This window comes from Heliangelus exortis, chromosome 24 (genome assembly GCF_036169615.1).
Source record: "Heliangelus exortis chromosome 24, bHelExo1.hap1, whole genome shotgun sequence".
In the NCBI taxonomy this organism is placed as follows: domain Eukaryota; kingdom Metazoa; phylum Chordata; class Aves; order Apodiformes; family Trochilidae; genus Heliangelus; species Heliangelus exortis.
The window spans coordinates 5,706,092-5,728,736 of NC_092445.1; the positions used below are offsets into that span (position 1 = coordinate 5,706,092).

General features: G+C 48.3%; 3 protein-coding genes across 5 annotated transcripts; 1 reads left to right on the plus strand and 2 right to left on the minus strand.

Annotated features, from left to right (window-relative positions):
* Window positions 1–895: 895 nt before the first annotated feature.
* Window positions 896–20,108, minus strand: KPNA6 (karyopherin subunit alpha 6). 3 transcript variants are annotated; one of them, XM_071767985.1, is made up of 14 exons: window positions 19,967–20,108; window positions 9,534–9,667; window positions 8,680–8,775; window positions 8,326–8,425; window positions 7,932–8,026; window positions 7,035–7,166; window positions 6,731–6,819; window positions 5,664–5,763; window positions 4,514–4,677; window positions 3,670–3,748; window positions 3,438–3,563; window positions 2,748–2,875; window positions 2,109–2,287; window positions 896–1,095 (listed from the first exon to the last, which is right to left on the minus strand). In XM_071767985.1, the coding sequence occupies exons 1-14, from the start codon at window positions 19,968–19,970 to the stop codon at window positions 911–913; spliced, it is 1,611 nt and encodes a 536-aa protein (XP_071624086.1). In that variant the 5' UTR covers window positions 19,971–20,108; the 3' UTR covers window positions 896–910. The 3 variants fall into 3 exon arrangements, with proteins under 3 accessions (XP_071624086.1, XP_071624087.1, XP_071624088.1); XM_071767986.1 differs by lacking the exon at window positions 19,967–20,108 and adding an exon at window positions 15,245–15,322; XM_071767987.1 differs by lacking the exon at window positions 19,967–20,108 and adding an exon at window positions 13,532–13,552.
* A 255-nt stretch (window positions 20,109–20,363) lies between these two features.
* FAM229A (family with sequence similarity 229 member A) lies at window positions 20,364–21,094 on the minus strand. Its single transcript, XM_071767741.1, has 2 exons — window positions 20,865–21,094; window positions 20,364–20,547 (listed from the first exon to the last, which is right to left on the minus strand). Exons 1-2 carry the CDS (start codon window positions 20,981–20,983, stop codon window positions 20,445–20,447), a joined length of 222 nt encoding a protein of 73 aa, XP_071623842.1. The 5' UTR covers window positions 20,984–21,094; the 3' UTR covers window positions 20,364–20,444.
* Window positions 21,095–21,254: 160 nt separating this feature from the next.
* Window positions 21,255–22,552, plus strand: TSSK3 (testis specific serine kinase 3). The gene is made up of 2 exons (XM_071767737.1): window positions 21,255–21,487; window positions 21,846–22,552. The coding sequence occupies exons 1-2, from the start codon at window positions 21,343–21,345 to the stop codon at window positions 22,505–22,507; spliced, it is 807 nt and encodes a 268-aa protein (XP_071623838.1). The 5' UTR covers window positions 21,255–21,342; the 3' UTR covers window positions 22,508–22,552.
* The last annotated feature ends 93 nt before the right edge of the window (window positions 22,553–22,645 follow it).

Sequence of the window (22,645 nt, forward strand, 5' to 3'; positions counted from 1 at the left end):
ATTTCAAGTAAAGATGAGGATGGGTTTTACCATTTCAACAGTTCTGTGACTCTGATCAGTAGCAATGCAAACAAAGCCTGTGCAACAGCAGCTGTGCTTCCTGCTTCAAAAACCACCTAAGCATCCCACCCTCTTCAAGGTTACCATCTTTGGGGTCTTGTTGCTTTATTTTTATTTTTCCTTGTAAATACCACTGGCAGTTCTTCAAAAACAACAAAACAAAAAAATGAACCTAGACAAAGGGAAGAAATCTTCCTCCCAGAAAAAAAAAAAAAAAAAAATCTTCCCAGGAGTGGGAAAACTTTCCATTTCTCTGTCCATTTACAGTATATTTCAAGGGAACTTGGCCCAGGTTCAACAGGACTGTCCGCTGAAGGAGGGTCGCAGAAAGGCCAGGGCTAAACTTTGCTCTTGGCAAATTAGAGTCTTTAATAAAGAGTAACATGTGCAAAAAACTTAAATAGATCAAACCCCGGTTTCCAGAATTATTGTTGTCAGAATGCTTACTTCCTATTTCTGTTCTTACCCAACCCAATGCTGAAATCTCAATTAAGCACCCGAGGTAAGAAGTGACATTTGGGAGAGATCACCACAAAGAAAAAAAAACAAACCTAAGAGGTGCAATGTTACCTCAGTGTCCTTCCTCCACCCAGATGCCTGGCTTTAAAGACATGTATGCAGCAGCAAAAAGAAAAAAAAACCTGTAAGACTACCCCTCTCTCTGTGAGGACAAAGCACTGTTTCTAGTTGTCTGAAGGAAGAATTGTGTCCTAACAGGTCGAGAGGGTGTCCAGCCTTCCATTTGCAAGGAGGGGATGGGACCATCAGCTGCTCCTAGTTGCTTTCCAACAAGTTTGTGGTGGTTTTTTTGTTGTGTTTTTTTTTTTTTTTCCCCCCCCTCTCAGGCACACTATAGCTGGAAACCTTCCATGGGAGCTTCAGATTGCTGGAAGATGAATTGTTGCTGGTTCTCATCTACCTGGGGAGCTAAAGCAGAGTCATCCTCTACCCCAAAGTAGTGCTCGATCAGGTCAAAGGCTTTCTGGTAGATCTCTTGGTTCTCATGGCTCTGTAGGAACTCTATCTTATCCAAACCTTTTAGGGGAAAAAAAAAAAAAGTGAAACGTTACAAAACCAGGAGATCCTGATATTTACACCATCCCACATCCATCTTCCACCCCTGTCCCTATCCACTGCAAGACCTTTCTCTGTTACATTTGCATTTTGTGAGCAGCACTAACAAATAAAACTAATGATTCCAGAGTTCCTTGTGGATTTTACCTGTACCAGGAAGCACTAACAGCTTTGCAATAGCAGAACTGCCACAGCCAAAGCAGATGTGCTCCCAGCTCTCTGCTGGAGACTAAACTATATTTCAGTGAAATTAAACTGGCTGTGAAGAATTTGGTAGTGGCAGCAGGTAGTGAGGGAAAGGAAGCTGGGCTGGTCCCTGTAGCCTCCAGCAGAAGGGAAGCAACAGCTTCAGCTGTCCTAATTAAATCCACTGCTAAACAGAAAGCATCCAAGCACAATATACTCTCAAGAATTTAAAGAATTAATGGTACTGGGAGAATCAGGACACACACTGCAGCAGTCAGTGAGAGGGCAAATCAGATACTGTCAGGATGCAGGGAGTTTCAGACCAAAATAGGAGCTGTTCCTTAAAGCTTTAAGAGCAGGACAAAAAAGAAAGCAAACCCAAATTAAGTCTCTCCAGGGAAAAGCTGAGTCTCTCTGGATTTACACTATACACCCAGTGTCCAACTGGGAACAGCCAGAGCCACCTCAGACCCAGAAGTGTCACTTTTTACTCATCTCAGCTTAATTCATTATTAATCCTCTCAACTGGTGCAAGCCAGTTACCAGCTTGGCCTCCAGGTCTAGGAAGGTCAGATCAGAAGTATGATGGTTTTTACTTCCAAGGATTTTATCCTATGCCCAATCATTACTGCCTAACAAGACGGATATAGGAACCAATGGCAGGCTCATTTAGAATATACCAACCCCCTTTCCACAGCAGAAAAAACCCCATGAATAAAAGCAGCAGCCCCCATTCCATGCTGTGTGGTGGCCAAGCTAAGAGCACAAGGCCAGAAGCCACAACCCACCATAGGCCTCCTCAATCAGGCTGCAGTAGGGGTTGATGCCAGTCCCACTCTGGTTGGCCTCCTGCTCACCCAACCTCAGGATGTTCTCCAGCCCATTCAATGCCACCTGAACGATCTTGGAGTCCATGACAGTCAGCAGGTCACAGAGAGGCTTGATACAACCCAGGTTCACCAGGTATCTGAGGAGGGAGCACAAACAGCATGCATTGATGGCTCAGGATCATCAGCTTTGCACAATTAGAAAGAGCAAGGGGAACAAGACAAACTAAAATATGAAAAGTGACCTTAAAAAATAGAGTTACTGTTGTGCAAGGTTAATTTTTATCCACTTCCTTGCATTTGTGTACACACCCCCTCTTTTAAGAAGCCCACTAACTCCCTTGGTACTACTCAAATTAAGTCCTCACGGGAGTTTAAATCTGTCACCAAGTATGAACACTCAGCCTCAGTCACCTGCACAGGGAGGAAGGAGGCAGTTTGGACTCATCCCAAATTTACCATTTCCAGCACATGTATGATCCACTTATAGCTCTGCCTGTCTCACCTTTTGGTGAGACCTTTGGTACTTGTCTCACCGTTTCCAGACAAAGGTACCCTGCATTCAGAAAGATTTCCCCCAAGAGGAGCCCCAGAGAGTACCTGATCTGCTCGGGAGTTCCTCCTGAGGTTGCATTTGTGATCGCCCACGCTGCCTCTTTCCTCGTGCGGAATTCTGCTTTCTGCAGGATTTCTATAAGCACTGGGAAAATGTTTGCATCTATGACTGTCTGTGGAGAGAGAGCAGGGAGAAGTGTTTGAATTGGCAACATGGCTTCTACAAGGCTGGTGAGCACCTGAAATGAGCCCCTACCTCTATTTTGCAAGACAAAAGAACTTTCCAAGCTTTACCCCTTCAGCAATTCTTCCATTTTATTCCCCAGGCTGATCCTAACAAGAGGTTCAGCCCCATAACCAGCAGAGATCCCTGTTACTGCATCAATACTGCAGGAGTGCTTCATCACTTACCTGCCTCTGCATGTAGGTCATTAAAAGGATAATCAGAACTCAAAAAACTACAGCTTTTCAAAGGGGCATGTATGGGCATGGAGAAATAGGGGTTGTATCTCTTGTTATTCCAACCTCTGGGACTCATTCCAGCCTGGACATTGCTGGTGCGATTAGCAGGCTTTTTTTTAGCTCTTGTTTGGCAGATGGCTGCAAGCAGCAAATTTGCAAATTGCTGGAGAGTAAGAGACTTGCCTCTAAGTGTTAGATAAGAAACAAGCTACAAATCCTTAATGCTGAGCTTGGGATCTCAGATCACCATAGGCGGGCTGGAGAAGACTGTACCTGTATTTGTGCTCTGTTTCCTGCTGTGATGTTTGATATAGTCCAGCAGGCTTCTTTCCTGATGGACTCCTTGGGACTGCTTAATAAATGAAGGAGACAAGGCAAGGCTGAACAGTTCAGAATCACCTTTTGAGAAAGAAAGCAAAGTGAGATCACCAGTGTCAGGGACAGAGCTAAATGCTCTCATTTTCCAGACACTCAGTATACTCTCTGGGGACTGCATCCCCCTCACCTGGGTCTGGATGTCATCCCCCGTCACAATGTTGCCAACTGCTCTCAAAGCTGGGGAGGCCACTTTGTAGTCATTGTGCCTACAGGAGAAGTGATGTAAGGACAAAATCAGACCCCATGCACTGGGATATTCCCCCCACTATCTCATCAGCATTATTTACTCAGAATTCCATATGGAAACACAAATTAAGTTGATCACCACTGCATCAGCAGAGGCTGAAGATAATAATGCAATACAAACATTTTTTTCACCCTTAACATCCTAACTCCACCTCCAGCTTACAGATCTCACCTTTTACATCTCCTTCCTGAATAAAGATAATCATTACCCCAATGAGAACACCCCAAGTTGTTCTGAAGCAAGTATCTAGCAATGCATGTACCAATACAATGGTAGAACAACAGTTGTTGTTGAAGAAGAGAAGAGGCCCACTCAAACTGCAAACACTTTTCTCCAAGTTTCTGCATGAGTCTCAGAGAAACAAAGACAGGGTCGTCTTTCCTAAGCACCATTCTTGCCATCTTTGATTTGCTGAGTAACCAGACTTCCATGAGCACATCTGAAGCTTGAGGTGACAAGGCACTGCAGTCAGCTCCCCTTTCACACAGCACAAGTGTCAGTCCCATCTCTTACTAAGCAGTTCCCATCCCAGCATCTCTCAAAGCACCACCAGCAAACTACAGCTCTCAACCTCCTTCACACTTGCTCTGAAGTCAGCATCTGTCCTGTGTTCCTGTGCCCACAAGAGGGGTCAGCAATGCTCTGAAGGGCTTGGATCTGAGCTCCTGCTCAGTCACACACTTCCCAGTTTCACTGGGCTGAAGCATCCAGAGCAGATACTTACATTAACAGCTCCACCAGTCGCCGACACACGCCTGACTCAATAACTGCTTGAATTTTCTCATTGGGACCATCTGATAAGTAGGAAAGAGCCCAACAGGCATCTGCCAGCAAATCAGAGTCACTGTTGAATAATAAGCGGGACAACACTGGCAGGCAGGGAGATACCTACAAAACAGCCACCATCCCACATGTTAGTTCTGCTCCACCCAAGGACCACCACATTTGCATGCAAACACCACATGGCTGTGCTGACTGGCAAGATAACAGGTCTGGGACATCCACAGTTTTCTTCCCCCAAGTCAGCAGCGTCCTTGGTGGTTCACATGCCTCAATCACAGTGTCTGAAGTTACCTCAGCAGCTTTTATTGCTAAACTAAAATTACATCCCTTCCTCTTGCACCAAGTGGAGACTCCTGAGTCAAGTGCTACCATGCATGCTACTGTTTGGAAGCTGTTTCCAGACTTTATGTAAGAGCACTGCTCCATTTCTTACTCTCACTAGCCCTAAATAGCTCAATATTTAGAGCAGCAACCATCCAGTTGCACCTCTGAGTACTTCAATCATCTGTGAGTGTTTTTATATTTACACTCAAGTCAGATTTCATCCCTCACCACAGGCCTCCCAGCTTTGACAAGCAAGCTGTTGTTATAAAAAGTAAAGCACATTGTTTTTTAAATGTTCAACCAAAGAAGAATTCACCTGAAAGTCCAGCAGAACCTTCAGTTAGTGCTGACAGCACACCAGGAAAGGGAAAGATTAAAGCTGCCACAGCTCCCATGTAGTTACAGGAGTCCTGTTTTGTAGCATTTAGAGGTCTCAATCATGCTTTTAGTCACAATTTGAGTGAAGCCTCAACCTTCAAGAGTTCACAACAGGGTTCAGAGCAGCCTACAGTGTCTCCTGCCTTGCAGGGGAGCCTGAGCTTGCTCCCTGCTGGAGGGGTTCAGCTGTTGGGCTGCTGTAGAGCTGGGCAGAAAATTAAACAGACACTCCGACATCTGCAGAACAGCAAGATCAACCTCAGCAGAAAGAACCTCACCCTGTTCCCTCCCAGAACAACTTACAGAAGTCCAGCAGCCAAAAATAGAGACATACATCTTGACTGGGTGTCTCCCCATCTCCTGTCTGCCAGCAAGGCAATTATTCTCACCTTATCAAATTCAGGTGGTGGACTCTTTCCTCTGCACAAGTTTGACAAGGCCCAGACAGCATTTCGTGTCATTGTCAACCTGGTGGACTTTGTGAGGAGCCTAAAGAGACAATTACCATGAATTATAATCCTTGATGTGGAAGTCAGCAAGGGAATCAAAAGAAGGAAAACTTGATTTTAAGGAAATCAAATCACTATTCCACTTGCTGTAGCTCAAGCCAGGCCTGAGCCTCTCAATAAGCAAGCAGAGAAGTGACATGCAACTATTTTTCAACATAAACAGCTATTATCTCCAACAGCATCAAGTGACATGGTCCAGAAGGCAAGTCCCACATTAGACAAGTTGCAGAAGGATAGGTAAGTTAGTCAAATGCAGTTCCAAGTTGAAATTCAGCCCAGACAGACCCTGAGGTCAGATGGTCCTCATTAGAGGCCAAACTCCTGTCTGTCAACTCCAGTGAGGACAGGGAGTCCTGCAGGCTTCAGTCAGCAGTCACTGGTGACAGCAGACTGACAGAAGTAGCCAAATTACAGGCCAAGGCACTTGTGACACAGCATCAGTTTGCCAGGGACAGGATAAAGCTTAAACTCTTTCCAGAGCAGTGAGCATCCCATGAGAGCAGGCTCCTGAGACAGATCTGTTGTGGTGGGAACACCCCACACCTCCAAGCTGTGAGGGGGTTATGCAGAGTCCTGCTCTTTCCTCACTCCTAGAGGAGCCTCCTCAGACAAGAACCTGAAAGCCACAGAAGAAGCACAAGGAGCTGGAGGGACACCCAGGGAAACAGCAAGGCCTCTGCCTTCAGACAGAAGAGCACTGTGACAGCCAGCAGCTGCTCCAGACTCAGAACAGGGTCAGGGGTTGTCAGAAGGATTGTTCACTACCAAGCTCCACTCCATTTGTCAGACCCTTGTCTGAACTGCCAGCTTTGTCTGGTACCAGTGCTTTGATTCCCTGTGATCACCACCACACAATGCTGGGGAATCTTGTCTGCCCAGCTCAAATATTGCTCTCAGTACCAAGGGGCTTCAAGAACTTTTATTGGCAATCACTCATGGCTACTCACATTAATAAGGGAGGAAGAATAGCGCAGTTAAGGACATAATCTCTACACACAGAGCTGTCTCCAGCAATGTTCCCCAATGCCCAGACAGCCTGAAAGGGAACAGCAACAGTTTTAGCATTCACACAGTTTCTGAGCAGAGGAAGAAAAGGGCTGTGTGCTAAGAAAGCATTTTCCTGTAATTCCAGACAAACAACACTTCCAACTTGTAGTTAGACACTGGTCATTCACTTCAAACACTGCATTTTTATCATGTGCCATCTGCTGTGGTTCTTTCCCTAAGTCCAAAGTAAGAAATGAACCATACCTGTTCTTGAACATCCTCAAAGTCAGAGTTTAACAGCTCTATAAATATAGGAACTGCCCCAGCCTCAATTACTATTTTTGTTTGTTGGGAAGTTCCTGATGCAATATTTGTCAGTGCCCACGCTGCTTCAAACTGAAAGAACCAAAGAAATTACAGAAGTATGAATAAAATAATCCTGATCCAGCGTAACATTTACAATTAAATTCCAGTCCACCCTTTTGCCTCGCTGACACCACAAAGATGTCTTGAGTTCATGTGAAGCTGAGCAGCAAATTCCCTGCTTTTACTACCCATTCTTCAGTCTAAGAACAGATTTCCATGCAGTTCTTTTAAAAGTAAGTCCCTGAGATACAGAGCCTTGGGCCAGGGGGCAAGAAGAAAGATGAAGGCAGTGATCGACTCAGATCCAGATCCATGTATGGAAGTATCTTTAACCTCTACAAAGTAACTATAGTTATTAGCAAGCTGGAAGGAATCTCAAGAAGCCATCTGGTCCCCCTCTCTGCCCCACAGCAGGACCAGCACTCCCTACACCATTTCTGACAGACTGTATTAAAAACATCTCCAGTAAAGGATGTTTTTCATCACAATTTCCTCCTACACATTGGTTCTGTGGCACCACTAGCTCTCAGCAGAAATATCAAGCACAGGAAGGTCAACTTCTCTTCCTCTACAGCTCAACTATGATATTTTTGTCAGTATTCTTCCAAGAGTGATTTATAATATCTTTTTGTCTAAGCACTATAGGCTACCTTTGTCTTCTATACGTCATAAAACGTGCATCTTTTGGGCTCAGGGCATCGCTTTTCCCTGATAGCACCTCTGGGTTCCCATTGCTAAGCTGTGAAGGTTAAACAGCTACATGCCATGAAGAAATCGTAACACAACCTCCTTTACCTGTAATGTGCAATTTTCGCTTCTTTTCAGGAATTCAACAAATCTGTCCACCACTCCCTGCGTGTTTATCACTTCATCTATTGGAGGATTTGGCTCTGCAATAGCAAGGCAGTGTTAAAATAGCATTTAGGTCTAATGCAGGGGCAAAACAAGCCTAAATTACAACTGAATGGAATGATCTTAAGCTGAACTCAGCAGGACAACTCTTCAGAATCACTTGATGTACAATTCATACCACTGTATATCATTAACAGACTAGATTATCAAGATGCCAGATGATAAATTTCTCTCCCCAAGCTAAAGGCTGCTGAGCATCTGTGAGCAACATGCTCACAAATGCTTGCAAGAGAAAGGCTACAACAGATCCTATGGCAATGATAACACAAGTTTTTACCTTTGGAGAGTAATTTCCTGAATTTCTGAGTGGTTGCTAGCTGTAGGTCAGGGTCATCTGAGAAAAGCATCTCTACCATCTCTCTTGTGATCACTCCCTCCTGAAAAGATGAAAAGGAGACAGAACGATGGCTTCATCTCACACTATTATTTAAGGCATGACAGTGATGTGGTGCTTAGCAGAGGCTCACAAGCACACTATTTACTCCCTGGCAGACCTTTGCTGTTCTCTGTAGTAAGACTTGCAATACTCTCATAACTGAGAGAACAGAAACATTGAAGTCTGTTAGTTCTATGCAGTCCCCAGCATTAAATCTTTCTGAAGACACAATTGCACCAAGGAAAGGAGCCTTACCCCACAGGTCGTGGAGCTGACATAGGAATCCATGAGGAGACTATCAAACATGGAGGTATCTTCATTGATCAACTCCACATTTCTTCTTTTAAAGAGCTGGTGGGGAGCAAAATACAGGAGTCATCATTAGAAAGCACTGATGAACAGTCTTAATAACCAGACATTCTCATTCTTCAAAACAAGGCACCATCAGCTGGACTAAATGTGCCTGAACAGAAGAGCAGTCAGTAATAACAGCTCTGAACTGTAAAGAATTGTCTGGCATACAAACCCCAAAAAGAAAACATGCTAAGTCTTGCCCTCTGATATGCAAATGCCCAAGACACTGAGACACTGGTATAGGCAAGTGCAGAATTTGGCCTAACAAGTTAGGGAAACTGGGGAGAAGACAGTTTGTAGATGAGTCACTAATGGAGCAAATATTTAGTCTGAGCCACATACATCACCTGGGAATCACCTCTGACTTTGGGAGACCTTCAAGCCAAAGAAAAAATCCAAACAAACCAGCTCAGAATTAAGACATACTTGCAGCCCATACTTTCACTTGCTCTTTCTGCTTCTCAAGGAAATAACCTCATTCACTACTAAAAAAAAAATCCTCAAAAAAACCCTTCAAAACCAAGGATCTGTGAACAAAAACCTCCAGTACAAAGTGCTCAGAGAGCTCTTAGCATGAGCTACACTCTGTACCAGGTACAAAGAAAAAGAGAAACACAAGATCCCAGTCAGAACTGGCAAAACAAGAGGACTGCCAACAAACTGTAATGCACAGAGATCCCCGAAGATTCCATCTTGGCAGCAGTACACCCTGGCTGCGTTAGGGCTGTACACAACCCCCCTGAGCTGACAGTTACCTGTTGCTCTCGTTTCTGTTTGCGCAGTTGAATTCCTTCCTCTTCTCTTCTCCGACGCATTTCCTCAGGGTTCAGGGCTTTGTTTTTGTAGCTCTTCATTCGGTAGTTGTCCTTTGCAGGACTCGCCATAGTTTCTGGAAAGAGAGAAAAAATTACTGGTTCAGCTTTTACTTTCCTTTTTTTTGTCACTCTCCACTCCTTTCCCCACACCTCCCTCCAACAAGGAAGTCTGCACAGGCAGCAGTCAGGTTTAATAAGGCTTCTTTGCAAGAGCTGCTCTAACACTAAAGTAGAAGGCTCCAGTTACAATGGGACCTTGACTCTCCATGCAGTATGCTGTCATGGCAGGAGTGGTACAAAGTTTCCAGGCAGTGTAAGAGTAGATCTACTTTTCTGAAAGGAACTGGACCCAACTTCACACTATCAAGCACATCACCTGTATGAAAGGCTTCTACCCAAAAAGCTTCACTGTCCTCAGCAGGTGCACAACTCCATTTTGCTTTGGTTTTCAGAAGCAATTATTTCCCTTGTATTACCATGCCATAAATCCCACCCTGACATTTTATACCCCAGACTGAAAGGAATGCATGGCAAAAATCCAACACAACTCGCAGAAAACTAAAGCCCAGGTTACTGCAACTCTTCAGTACCTGACCTACTTCTTTTGCTGTTTCATATCTGACTAATGCTGTACTTCAAACTTGATTACTTGTGCATTTGCCTCCTAGTCAGGGAAGTGACTCTCCACTATTTGGCACAGTTAAAGGCAACCAGGGCCAAGCAGTAAGCTGAGTATAGAAGGATATTGGTTCCAGAGCTGTAACCAGCTGTAGCCACTGCTCTGGCCATGCTAGCTTCTTTTTTTACATCTTTTCAAATTCTCCCTCAAATCTCTCTTCCCGAATGTCTCTTCATAATTATGATACTGACTGTTTAAGTAATTGTGATACACAGTGTGCCAGTTCACCCCCAAACCAATTTACTCTTCTCCACAAGTTTGCTGGACACCAAAATCTTTATTTTCTTTCAACTGCTGAGGTCAGGTGGAGAAAGTGTCCTGTGAAAGTTTGCAGGGCTATCTCCTTACCCCTCCTCCCTCAAGTTTGAAGCAACTTTCAGTCACATTGCTGTCAGAAAGTTTTGGTCCAACTTATCAACTGCCTCCAGCCATTTTGGAGCTCTTCCAAGATCAGCAGCAGAAGTTTCAGACCTTACTGCCCTCCAACTAGGAAAGCCCACAGCCAAGCCAAGAAGGGACATTTACAATTTATGGAAAGAGTAAACAACTGGGAAAATTAATAATTTAACAGGAGACGAAGAGCACCAAACTCTGAAAATGTTAAGACTCTATTTCAAGCATCTGCTTTCTAAGAGGGCATTCTCTTCCCTGGCCAAAACACCAAGAGGGCAATTTTCTGTAAAGCAATAAGGCAAAAAAACACCAAACCAAGACAGAGACAGCACAGCAAGCTTGAAGGGGTGCAGCATGGTGGGCTACAAGTTCATTGGCACCTCTGAAGCTAAAAAGAAGCCACCAACCTCAACTCATCACCAGTAAAAGCAGCATTGCAGTGCCAGGTTAGGAAGGCTCTTGCACCTTCCTCATTCTAAACGACCCTTTACATGGCAAAGCAGACTGAAGACCACAGGAACTGTGCCCCTGCTTCCACTTGTCCATCCCTTTTCCCAGCAGCACTGTATGGAAAGACTGAAGGCTCTTATTATCAACTGAGAAACAGCTAATTCATCAGATAGAGGACTTGAAAAAAAAATTCAGGCTTTAGGGGTTTATATCTGATCTTACAGTAGCAAAATGTGCCGCCCACATTGAGATTTCAATTCAGAAAATGTATTTAACCACCATTATGTCACTGAACTCATATTCCTACCCCAGCACTTATGGCTGCCACGACCACACAAACCAGGAACTGCTGCCTGAATTCCGAGCTTCCCAACAGAACCTCTAACAGACAAACCTGTTACCTGCCTTTGGAGAGCCAGGTCACCAATCATAGAATCATAGAATCATAGAATTGGCTGGGTTGGAAGGGACCTCAGAGATCATCAAGTCCAACCCTTGACCCACTGCTGCAGTTGCTAGACTATGGCACCGAGTGCCACATCCAGTCTCTTTTTAAATATCTCCAGGGACGGAGAGTCCACCACTTCACTGGGCAGCCCATTCCAATGTCTGATCACCCTCTCTGTAAAGAAATTCTTTCTAATATCTAACCTAAACTTCCTCTGGCGCAACTTAAGACCTCTTGTGCCCTCTTGTCTTGTTGAAAGTCATCTGGGAAAAGAGACCAACCCCCACTTGGCTACAAACTCCTTTCAGGGAGTTGTAGAGAGTGATGAGGTCTCCCCTGAGCCGCCTCTTCTTCAGGCTGAACAGCCCCAGCTCCCTCAGCCTCTCTTCATAGGGTGTGTGCTCGAGTCCTTTCACCAGCCTGGTTGCCCTCCTTTGGACCTGCTCTAGGACCCTGATATCCTTCCTGAACTGAGGGCCCCAGAACTGGACACAGGACTCGAGGTGTGGCCTCACCAGCACTGAGTACAGGGGCAGAATCACTTCCTTGGACCTGCTGGCGACGCTGTTCCTGATACAGGCCAGGATGCCATTGGCCTTCTTGGCCAACTGGGCACACTGCTGGCTCATGTTCAGCTTCCTGTCAATCCAGACTCCCAGGTCCCTCTCTGCCTGGCTGCTCTCCAACCACTCTGTCCCCAGCCTGTAGCGCTGCATGGGGTTGTTGTGGCCAAAGTGCAGGACCCGGCACTTGGAATGTTGAACCTCATCCCATTGGAATCAGCCCTACTCTCCAGTCTGTCCAGGTCCCTCTGCAGAGCCCTCCTGCCTTCCAGCTGATCCACACTCCCCCCCAGCTTAGTGCCCTCTGCGAATTTGCTGATGGTGGACTCAATCAAATGCAGTTTAAGGAAAGGAGAAGGGAAAAAAGTGATTAATTGACTTAACAGCAGCTGCAGGTTCCCAGCCAGTCAGTCAGATGAAGAAGTGACACATGACAGTCCAGCTGCCTCCAAACTTGCACAACCCCACACAGCTGGGAACACCCTGGGCCCTGCTCTGGCTGTCTGGAAAGCAGCCAGGCTCCGGGCCATGCTTCAAGGTCTCAGAGCACACCAGCACCTCGTGGTTTAAGGCTTTGTAATTCCAGAGCATCCAGAACATTGTTGTGCTGCAAGGAAACCCACAGCCACCACCAGCCCTGAACAGGGACCTCTCAGGGTAGGTAACACCATGCCCCATTGAGCAGTCCTTCTGGCACTTTTATTTTCTCTCAGACACCTTTATCCCTTTGGATGTTTTCCACTGACTTCTTCCAGTCTGCTACCTGTGTCAACACTTTAATGCCATCAGAATGCTCAGGTGACACTACACCCCATTTCCATGGTAATGGGTGAATGGCACCAATGCAGGACTGGGATGAGCTCAGCAGAGGCTGCAGGCACCATAGACTGCAGCAAACCCAAACAAAAGATACAAATCCTTCCCTTGTAGCCTTTCAGTGCAAAGCATCCAGGCCAGCAGTGTGCCTGCAGGTCAGGCTGCATTCTGAATCCTTAACACAAATTCTGTCAGGATGAACATCCACCACAAAATCCCATTCCATCAGACTGGAGGAGAAACTGCCAGAGAAGAGGAATGCAGAGAAGATCCTCAAGCATAGTTTCACTTTGCAGCTTAACGTTGTTGCTCTGAGATTTTCTGCCTTGACAGAAAAGCTCTGGGGTGTAAAGCAGTGATGGAAACTTGAATCAGAGCAAGTTGCTTTAACTGCTCTGAAGTTTTAATTGCTGCATCCAGGCAGCCACCTCAACCCCTACCAAAATGCTGTGCCAGCAGAGCAGTACCTCACACCTCTCCTGGAAAAGGTTTTTCTCCTCTCAGTACCAGCTCAGCCCTGCCTTAGTGAAGATAGGATCAGCACACACCCTGGAATTTCAGAATTGTTCAGCCAGAACTCCAGACTTACCTGAAGCACTTCAGTGGAGCTGTTTCCTTCTATACCCACAGCAACTTGTGCAGCCTGCACACCTCCAGGTACTCTATTTTTTTTTTTCTTGGTTTGTTTTGTTTTTTCGCTGAGACCACACCAAACAGACTGCACCCCAGATAAACTCTCCTGGCAGTGCCTGCAGCCTGCTCACCACTTATCTCCCTCCCAAAGCCACCTCCTGAGCATGCTGGCAGGGCAGGTAGAGGTAGCCCCATGTGATGGGGACAGGCTGGTGGCACTCGAGGCACAGTGCTGTGAGCCCCTCTAACAGCTCCCTGAAAAAGGACAAATTCACTGCACACCCCTCCAAACATCTGTGTGCATGGCAAGGCAAGAGGGTCAGGCAGGCATTTGGACACCAGAACCCCAGCGCTGCCCCTCACAAGGAGGACAAACCCATGTTTTCATCTGCTCAGACAACTCAGCAAAGCTCAACCCTGTCCACCCAGGAGCAGAAACACCCCTGTGCAGTGCTGTTAGGCAAGGGCCAGAACTTGCCCTGTTCTACAAGAATATCAGCAGAGCATGACTATGTTAGAAAAGAAAGGAAAACAACGAGAACTTGCACAGAATGAGAGCCAGGCACCTCCTCCCTCAGTGGAAACAGTAAGATAGCTATTCCAAAACGTGCAAAGGCCAGCCCAGATACTTATGTTTCAAGCCCTTGCTTCTGCTTTCTTCCTTCCATCCTACCATTGCTACCTGCAGCTCACCTCCTGCTGGAAGAGACAGCCCAGGTTTCTAGGAACCTGGCTTCCTCCAAGTCCAGCATCCCCTGGATTATCCTGGAACAATGCAGCCTTCACCTTTTCCTTTCCCACCTCTCACACCTGACCACTGGAAGTCCTCTGGAGTCCCTGTGTCCTTCCATTCCTGACCACAGTTACAGAGGGGTTGGGTCTGCACCACCCTCACATCAGCCCCTTCAGTCCAATTCAGCTTCCCTAGGGCAGAATTAAAAACTGGAGAGGAAAAAGCTTGTACTCATAGGGACAAATCTACAAGAGAGTTAACACTGTTTCTGAGCATGAAGGACACTTGAGAATCTGCTTTTTACACCAAAATCTTGGAGCTGACTGAAGGCAATAGTGAATTGAGAACTGTAAAACTGGCTCAATTTATGAGTGTTCTGTCTGAGCTTGGATAAAAATATCACTTTTGCTCCAGGAACTCCTTGAAACCCTAGTCCCCTAAGTCAGTGCCTTTTGTAGCCAAGCACCTCCCCCCATCAGTGAACTTCATTCTCAGCAGCTCCACAGAAAAGTGTCAGGATTTGCATTTCAATAGTTCTCCTGGCCAAGCTTTGCACTTCCCATCAGATCTGCCACTCAGCAGCCCCAAGGTACCAAGATCAGGTGTTAAATTCAGTGCTCGAATGACACAACCAATAGCTCTGAGAATTCTCAGCCTGCATATATAAAGCTTTCTTTCTGCCTCCTAAACGTGTAAGAGCAAGTAACCTCTGCAGGACAGGGTTGGAAATCCACCGGAGGAGTTGCTGTAGGAAAGCAGAGCCATGCAAAGCTTTACTCAGGCACCTCAGAGACCAGGCAGGCACAAAGCTCAACAAAATCACAGAATAATTTGGGTTGAAAGGGACCTCTAGAGGTCATCCAGTCCAACTCCCCCTGCAGATAAGCAGGGACATCCCAACTAGATGGGGTTGCTCATGGCCTTGTCAAGCCTCACCTTAAATATTTCAAGTGTGGAACCCACATGACTCAGTTGGTGATCAGTTCCTGATCAGAACACTCGCCAGTCCCGGATCAGAGAGACTCCTCTGTCCTGAAGAAAACAGCAGCAAATGGAAAACTTGGAAACCTGTCTTAAGTGTCAGAAGCACTGGTTTTTCCTTTCTCAGTGGCTGTGCCATGCTCCAGGGAAATCTGTCACCCCAGGTCAGTGACAGCTGATACAGCCATGACCTGAGCAGCTACAAACAAGGACTGAGACTGAAACAGCAGCTCCAGTTCAGATGCTTCTCCAGCATCCTGAGAGCCAAGGTTGGTATCAGAGAAGTTATGAACCAGGGACTGCTGAGGTCACTTCAGAGCACGAAGCAATTAACTCCCTTTTCAAGGTCCAAATTAAACCTCCATGTGAGTCAAATACTGACAGACCTTCCACAACTGCAAAGCATGAGTGAGTTAAAAGCCATTTTAATCACTTAATTTAGAAGACTGCTTGCTGATTTCCTCAGAAGTCACACTACAGAAAGCCCACAAGAAACCAGCTGAATTCTCCATTGTTCTTCCTTAGTCTCCCCAAAGAGAAAAACTGTCTGCATGGGATTTTAAAGCCAGGATGAGATTATGCCTCCTAGCATCCAGCACATCTTTGGTACAAACATTAAAAAGTTTCTGTGCCAACAATTTATGAACGCTAACATTTTTTAAATCAAATTACTGGCAAAAATAAGGCTATTAAAAGTAAAGCAAGGCTTTATTAAGCTAATAATTCACACTGAGAATGACTTTGGGTGTTCTGTGAGATGAGAATTCCCTCACAAGAACTACAGGAGCAAACATAGGGATGAAGCTTAACTGAGCAATCCCTTTTTAGTTCCTTGTGCAAATAAAACGCCTCAGAGAGGGAAGCTATTTGGCTCCTGCTGTAGGTTTTTTGGACCATGGCTGGATTCCCTGAATAAAAATAAAGCAGAGTTACTGGTACCGGCTGCCACACTAATCCTTACATATTGAAGGATGAGAAGGTATTTACCACTTTTAGAAGAAAGGACAAAAAGCATGTGAAAGTTCCACTTTGAAGGCTCAGGCAGAGCACTCAAACTCTGTAAGCATCTGTGGAAAAGCCAACACAAGCTCCAGCAGTCAAGCCAGAAAACTGGAATTCCAGGGTCATGACTGCTGAACCAGAATTCTAATGGCTCCATAATGTGAGTGGATCAGAACCAACCTTGCTCCTTTCCAGACACCACTCTTCCCCTTTCTCTGCATGACAAAAGACATTTGCTTCACACATTTTCCCAGCTGCTGAATAAAGCCTCTGAGCTGAGTCACTGCAGGGACTGAGAGCTCTAAATCAGGACTTGTGCTGCTGAGTCAGACCAAAGCACAGAGCAGAGGAACAGTTACACTGACAGCTCTGACAAGGCCTTTTTTGAGCCAAACCACCCTTTCACAGAGGTAATCTTCACCCAGAACCCCATTACAGCTCTGTTGCTGGGCATAAGGCACACAGCTAAGGCAAGGGCTGGCTGAGAAGGTGACACTGAATGTTTGGAGCGCAGAAGGGTCTTAGAATGATGCAAATGTAAATGAATACACTTGATGAACTCCACCAGCCCTCATCTGCCAATTAGTGCCCACTGGGCACATTCCCAAGCTGCCTGAGCAAGCACTGGCCCAGATGACCTCCAAAGGATCCTTCCAACCCCAGTTCCTCCTGTGACAGTGTAACGTTGCTCAGCTACAATTAAACCCTCCCTAAATTTGACATGTAGTAGCAAAATACACCTGGTGAACTACTACAAACCTTGCTGGCTACGTTCTTTGGGTTCCTCCTACCCAGCAGAAAGTTTTTTCATCTCATACTGTTACCTGAAAACCCAAAGGAACTTCCTCCTCCCCCCTCCTCCTGCCTCTCCATTAGCACAGACTCTCAGATAAATCCCCATTTCTACAGCATCACACTCCTGCAAGAAATTCTGCAAGAAGCACAGGAATGGTTACAGCTCTCTGCTGCTCCTGCTCACCTTGTATTTTCTCAGACTGATCAAGTTGCAGTAGAAAAATACCATAAAACTAGTTGAATCAATTAAATAAATAAAAAACCAGCTCCTGGCTGCTAACAGAAATTAGCCATGAACAGATTATTACACTGAATTTATTGCTCTGGTTGTTTTGTGGTAACTTCATTTGCCCAGAAGACAACAGAGGGAAAAGTATCCAAAGAGTTGTGCTTGCAGGGGGAAAGCAAACCCCAGAAGAAGTTTGCTCTGCTGCTTTCCTGCTCCCCCACAGGTTATTGAAGTGTTTATGACAGACCAGCAGAGGCAGAGCCAGTTCTCTGGGAGAGCTGTCCCCAGCCCAGTCTGCTGCCCTCCCCGGGTACACCCTGTGCTGATAAAATGCTTATCCAGGCAGCTATTTGGCTGTCTGGTGCTGCAGCCACCACTGGCTCATCCCCTCCTGGTTTAGCTCCGGAGAGGCAATGATGTGACAGCACCACTGGAATGTGCAGCAGCTCCACTGATGGTGCTCGCTGGGGAGGGGGAAGGGAAAAGGGAAAATTCCCTTTGGGGAAAACGAAGAGTCCTTATAGTGTGCTTGTCCTTCACCAGGGTCAGGAAAAGGTCAGGGTTCCTTCCAGGCTCTCCATGCCCTGATGGAAAACGAACCCCTCTGCTCTGCAGTTCAGTTCTCAGCACACTGCAAGTTCAGCTCCACCTTCTCATCCCCCAAAATTTGATGTTTGGGGGCTTGAAGTCCTCTTACACATTCTGAGACACTGAGCTTTCCTGAATGCTCTACCAAGCACACCAGTGTCACCTGAGGTCACACAGCAGGAATTAACCCTTTGTCTGAAGTCGACCCAGGCTGGAGTTACAAGAAGTTAAAAGCAACCAGAAATAATCAGAGACAATTGCAGAGGGCTATAAAATCCCAGCAAGCTCCCAACACGTGCTGTGCTCCAGAATTACACAGTGTTGTATGATTTGCTAAGCAAATCTGGGTTTATCTGGACCTCAGTACCACAAAAGCTTCAAGGTGAACAGCTGGAGGAGTGACTTCAGGAGGCCACTCACAGTCACCCAGCTCCCCCCTTACAAAGTTCATGTTTACTCTCCTGAGCACAAGCAAACAAAGCAAAATAATCAACTAACTAGTTAAATTTATCACCCACAAAAATTTCATTAAGAATCAAGCATTAGAGGCTGCTCCCCAGGCTGGATGGAGCTCTAAAGGCATTTATTCATGTCATTTGATAGCAAATGGAGAACAAACTGATGAACCCTTCTAACAGCACAGGAGAGACCAATATCAAAATCCTCAGCCTGCACCACACAAGGGGTAACCACATCACACTGCCACAGTTTAGCCCTGCAACAAGTCTGAAGCAGCCTTTGTTCAGGAAAAATGTTCACAGAAGCTGCATTAGGATGACCCCCACCAGAGAGTTTTACATTTTTGCTGTCAGGAAAAAAATCAAACACCTGCTTCAAACTTCAAGAAGAAGCAGGAAGGCAGAAATGGGGAAGGATGGAAGCTCCTTTGCAGGAAGCTCCTTTGCTCCAGCTAACACATTCAAGATTTTTACAACTCAAGTTTTAAAAGCTGTGCTGGACTGGGAGGTGCTGCAGCCATTGCACACACAGACTTGCAGGCTCCAACTTTTTCTGGAACATCTCAGGAGGGGCCTGAAGACAGCAGAAAAGTTTCTGTTGAAGTCTTTTTGATCAAGCAGCATCCTACCACACAGGGGGTGTGGTTAAGAGATAGTATTGTAGGTGAAAATTGTGAAGGCCTTAATTTTCCTTCCTAGGGGAACCTTACTCAGCTTTATACAGAACATGACTACTACAGGCCTGGCATTCCCATGGGCTTCATGCACTCAACATCTCTCTTACTACTTGAGGCCTCAAGAAAGAGCATCTCTCCTCCCCACGTAGGGAGATTTAACCTCAAACTACATCAAAAGTGAAAAAAAAATCTGCTGATACACCTTCTGAAGGGCAACACTCAGTTATGATTTCTCTGTAGCTAACAGCCATCTGTGACCTTGCTGAACCTCTCAGTGTATTTAGTGGCATTGGTTATATTGGAGCAGCCAACAGTTCAGTAGGATCTCCCTGGAGCTCAGTTTTCTACTCTTACAAACTTTAGGCTTTAAACAAAGGCTCAGCAGTTCCTTTCCCCCGCGACCTCCCTGTGCTCCCCACTGCTGCCTGCAGCAGAAGCGGTGCCTAAGACCACCACCGCACCCAGGAGCCCTCCCGCTCCCTTCTCTCGGTTGCTCTCTCGGAGCACCCCGAGGACGGGGCTGCATTCCCCGAACGCTGCTTAGAGCGGGCACCAAAGCCCCGAACCCATCCCTGCTCCAGGCCGGGGCAGAAGCCGGGAGACCCCCGCAGCAGCTGCCGCTGCCGCCCCCGCCCCCCGCCGCCTCAGGATCCCGCCCCCGGCTCCCGCCGAGCCCCGGAGCCCTGTCCGGGGCAGGTCCCGCCGTGCCGGGATGACTCAGCACCGGGTCCGCAGCCCCCCGTCCCGCCAGGCCCCCGCCCGCCGCTGAGGGGAGGCGCCCAGAGCCCCGGTGAGGGGCGCGGGCGGCGCCCGGACGAGCTCGTCCCGCCACGGCCAGCCGGCAGAGCGGCTCTTCCTGCCCTCCCCGTGCCCTCCCTCCCGCCCGCTGCCGGGACGTCCCGGGCGGGGGGACCGCGCCGGCTCTCACCCATCGCGGTTCCTCAAGCGGCGGCTCCTGAGCTGCGGCGGCCACAATATGGCGGCCCCGGGAAGAGGGAGGGCTCGGAGAACGGACGGCAGCCGGAACGGGACAAACCTCCTCCGCGCGGAGGGTGCCCCGCCTCTTGAGGCAGGAGGGGCGGGGCCAGCTATGTGCGAGCGCCCCCTGGCGGACGGGAATGGGGAGGAGGGGGGTCCAGTCCAGACTCCCGCCCTCTCACTCGTGTCCCATCACCCGTGTCCGTGTCCCATCCCCACATCTTCTGTCTCCTCGTGCCCCATCCCCCTGTCCCAATCTTCCTGTCCCATCCCCTCACCCCCCTGTCCTCTCATGTTCCCCCCCTCTCTGTCCCCTCACCCCACAACCATGGTTCACACACCACAAGTACGGAACACGCGATCCTTTTATTATAAAGTCGGTGCCCAATTTGAGTCCTTAGCAGCCCTGGGGGTGGTCGCTGGGACCATCAGGAGGTGCGAGGCCGCCTGCCCCCTCCCATGGCGACGAACACATCGATGGGGACGTTGAGCACGGTCAGGCGGTGGCTGCCGGGGCATCGCCGCAGCTGCCTGTGGGGAGAGAGCGCCGTGAGCCCCGTGGCACGGCACGGAATGGCACAGTATAGCATGGCACGGCACGGAATGGCGCTGCACAGCATTGCATGGCACGGCATGACATGGCACAACATGGCAAAGCACAGCATAGCATGGCACGGCGTGGCACGGTCTGATCTGTCACATCACAGGACGCTGCCTGCCCGGTCCCCTGGAGAGGTTGAAGCAGTCAGACAGCACTTTTGGGAGGAGAACAAACCACACTTACCAGGGCAGGACCCCGTGCCAGACACAGACCCTGCACCCCACACGGTGTCCTGACCCCCCCTTACCTGCCCGTGGGCTGCTCAATGTCTGCCGGGTCCCTCATCTGGGGAGGCTGAGCAGAGCTGGGACAGTCCCCTGCTTCCATAGGGAATCTCCGGACCTGCTGTGACCACTGGGAGCTCATGTCCCAGCCCTGGATACGTCTGAGCAGAGAAGTCGGGGGGTGAGCCGAGCAAACGTGGGCCCTTCAGCAATAGTGAAAACACTGGGGGACACAGGGGGACCCCTGTCAGCCCCGGACCCCCTGCACTGCCCACCCCAAGAGCCCCTCCCAGAGCTCACCAAGAGGGTGTCCAGACTGCCCCCACCTCACACTGCAGGTCCACGCCCCAACTGACGTGTTATAGGCTGCATCACAATAGCACCTCCAGGTTCTAGGGGGTCCCTCTGTGCCCCTCCGGGGTGCTGAGGGGGCAGAGATGCTGTTGTGGAGTTGCTTCGTGGTGAAGTGAGGCAGCAAAGGGTCCCAACCCATGCAAGGACATGGAGGGGTTTTTGCTCGCCAATGGCTACCAGCTGGGCAGGACGGTTGGGGAGGGGATGTTCTCCAAAGTAAAGGAGGCTTTTTCCCAAAAACACCAGAAGAAAGTGGCAATTAAAATAATGGATAAGAAGGAAAGCCCAGAAGGTAAGAGCTGACCCTGGAAGAGCTCCAGGCTGAGGCACAGTCCCTCCATGGAGATTTTTTATTCCCAGTTGAATAGTGGTTTCTCAAACTCACCACCTCAGAGCAGACAGAGGGGTTGGGGTATGCTGGGGTCCAGCAGAACAGCCCAGGACCAGGGCCCTCCTCTGACCACAAGGACAGCAAAGTGCTGGCAGAGCATCCCTCAGGGATGAGCATCCTGTGGGGATTGGTGCCAGGCCAGAAGGAAACAGGCACCCCAGGAACATCCTTCCCTTCCTCTGCCAAGTCCTGAGGGGGTTTCCCAGAGCCAGCAGCTCAGGGACATCCCCGTGAGCCCACCCCTCTCCTGTCTCAACAGAATTTGTTCGCAAATTCCTGCCCCGGGAGCTCCAGATCGTCATGAACTTGGAGCACAGGAACATCATCCAAGTGTATGAGGTGCTGGAATCCCCAGCTGGGAAGATTTTCCTGGTGATGGAGCTGGCGGAGGATGGAGACGTCTTTGACTACGTCCTCCGTGAGGGTCCCCTGCCCGAGCCCCGGGCCAGGGCGCTCTTCCGCCAGCTGGTGGATGCAGTGCAGTACTGCCACGGCTGCGGGGTGGCCCACCGGGACCTCAAGTGTGAGAACACCCTCCTGCAGGGCCACACCTTGAAGCTGACGGATTTCGGCTTCGCCAAGCTGATCCCCAGGGACGGCGCGGAGCTGAGCAGGACGTTCTGTGGCAGCACAGCCTACGCGGCGCCCGAGGTGCTGTGGGGTGTGCCCCACGACAGCCGCAAAGGTGATGTCTGGAGCATGGGTGCCATCCTCTACATCCTGCTCTATGCCCGCATGCCCTTTGATGACACCGACATCCCCAAGATGATGCACCAGCAGCAGAAAGGCATCTCCCTCCCCAGGCACCTGAGGATCTCCGGGGAGTGTCAGAACCTCCTGAAAATGCTCCTGGAACCAGACATGGACCTGAGACCTTCTATCGAGGTGGTCAGCAGACACCCATGGCTGACTAACCCCTGAGAAAGACCCATAGTGCTCTCCCCGAATTGAATGTTCCCAAAATAATGACAATTGTGGAGGTCAGTGGTGTGCCAGGCCTCTCTCTGGCTGTCAGAGACAAGGCCTGGTTCATACTCAGGCATTTTCCCCAGCTCCCTC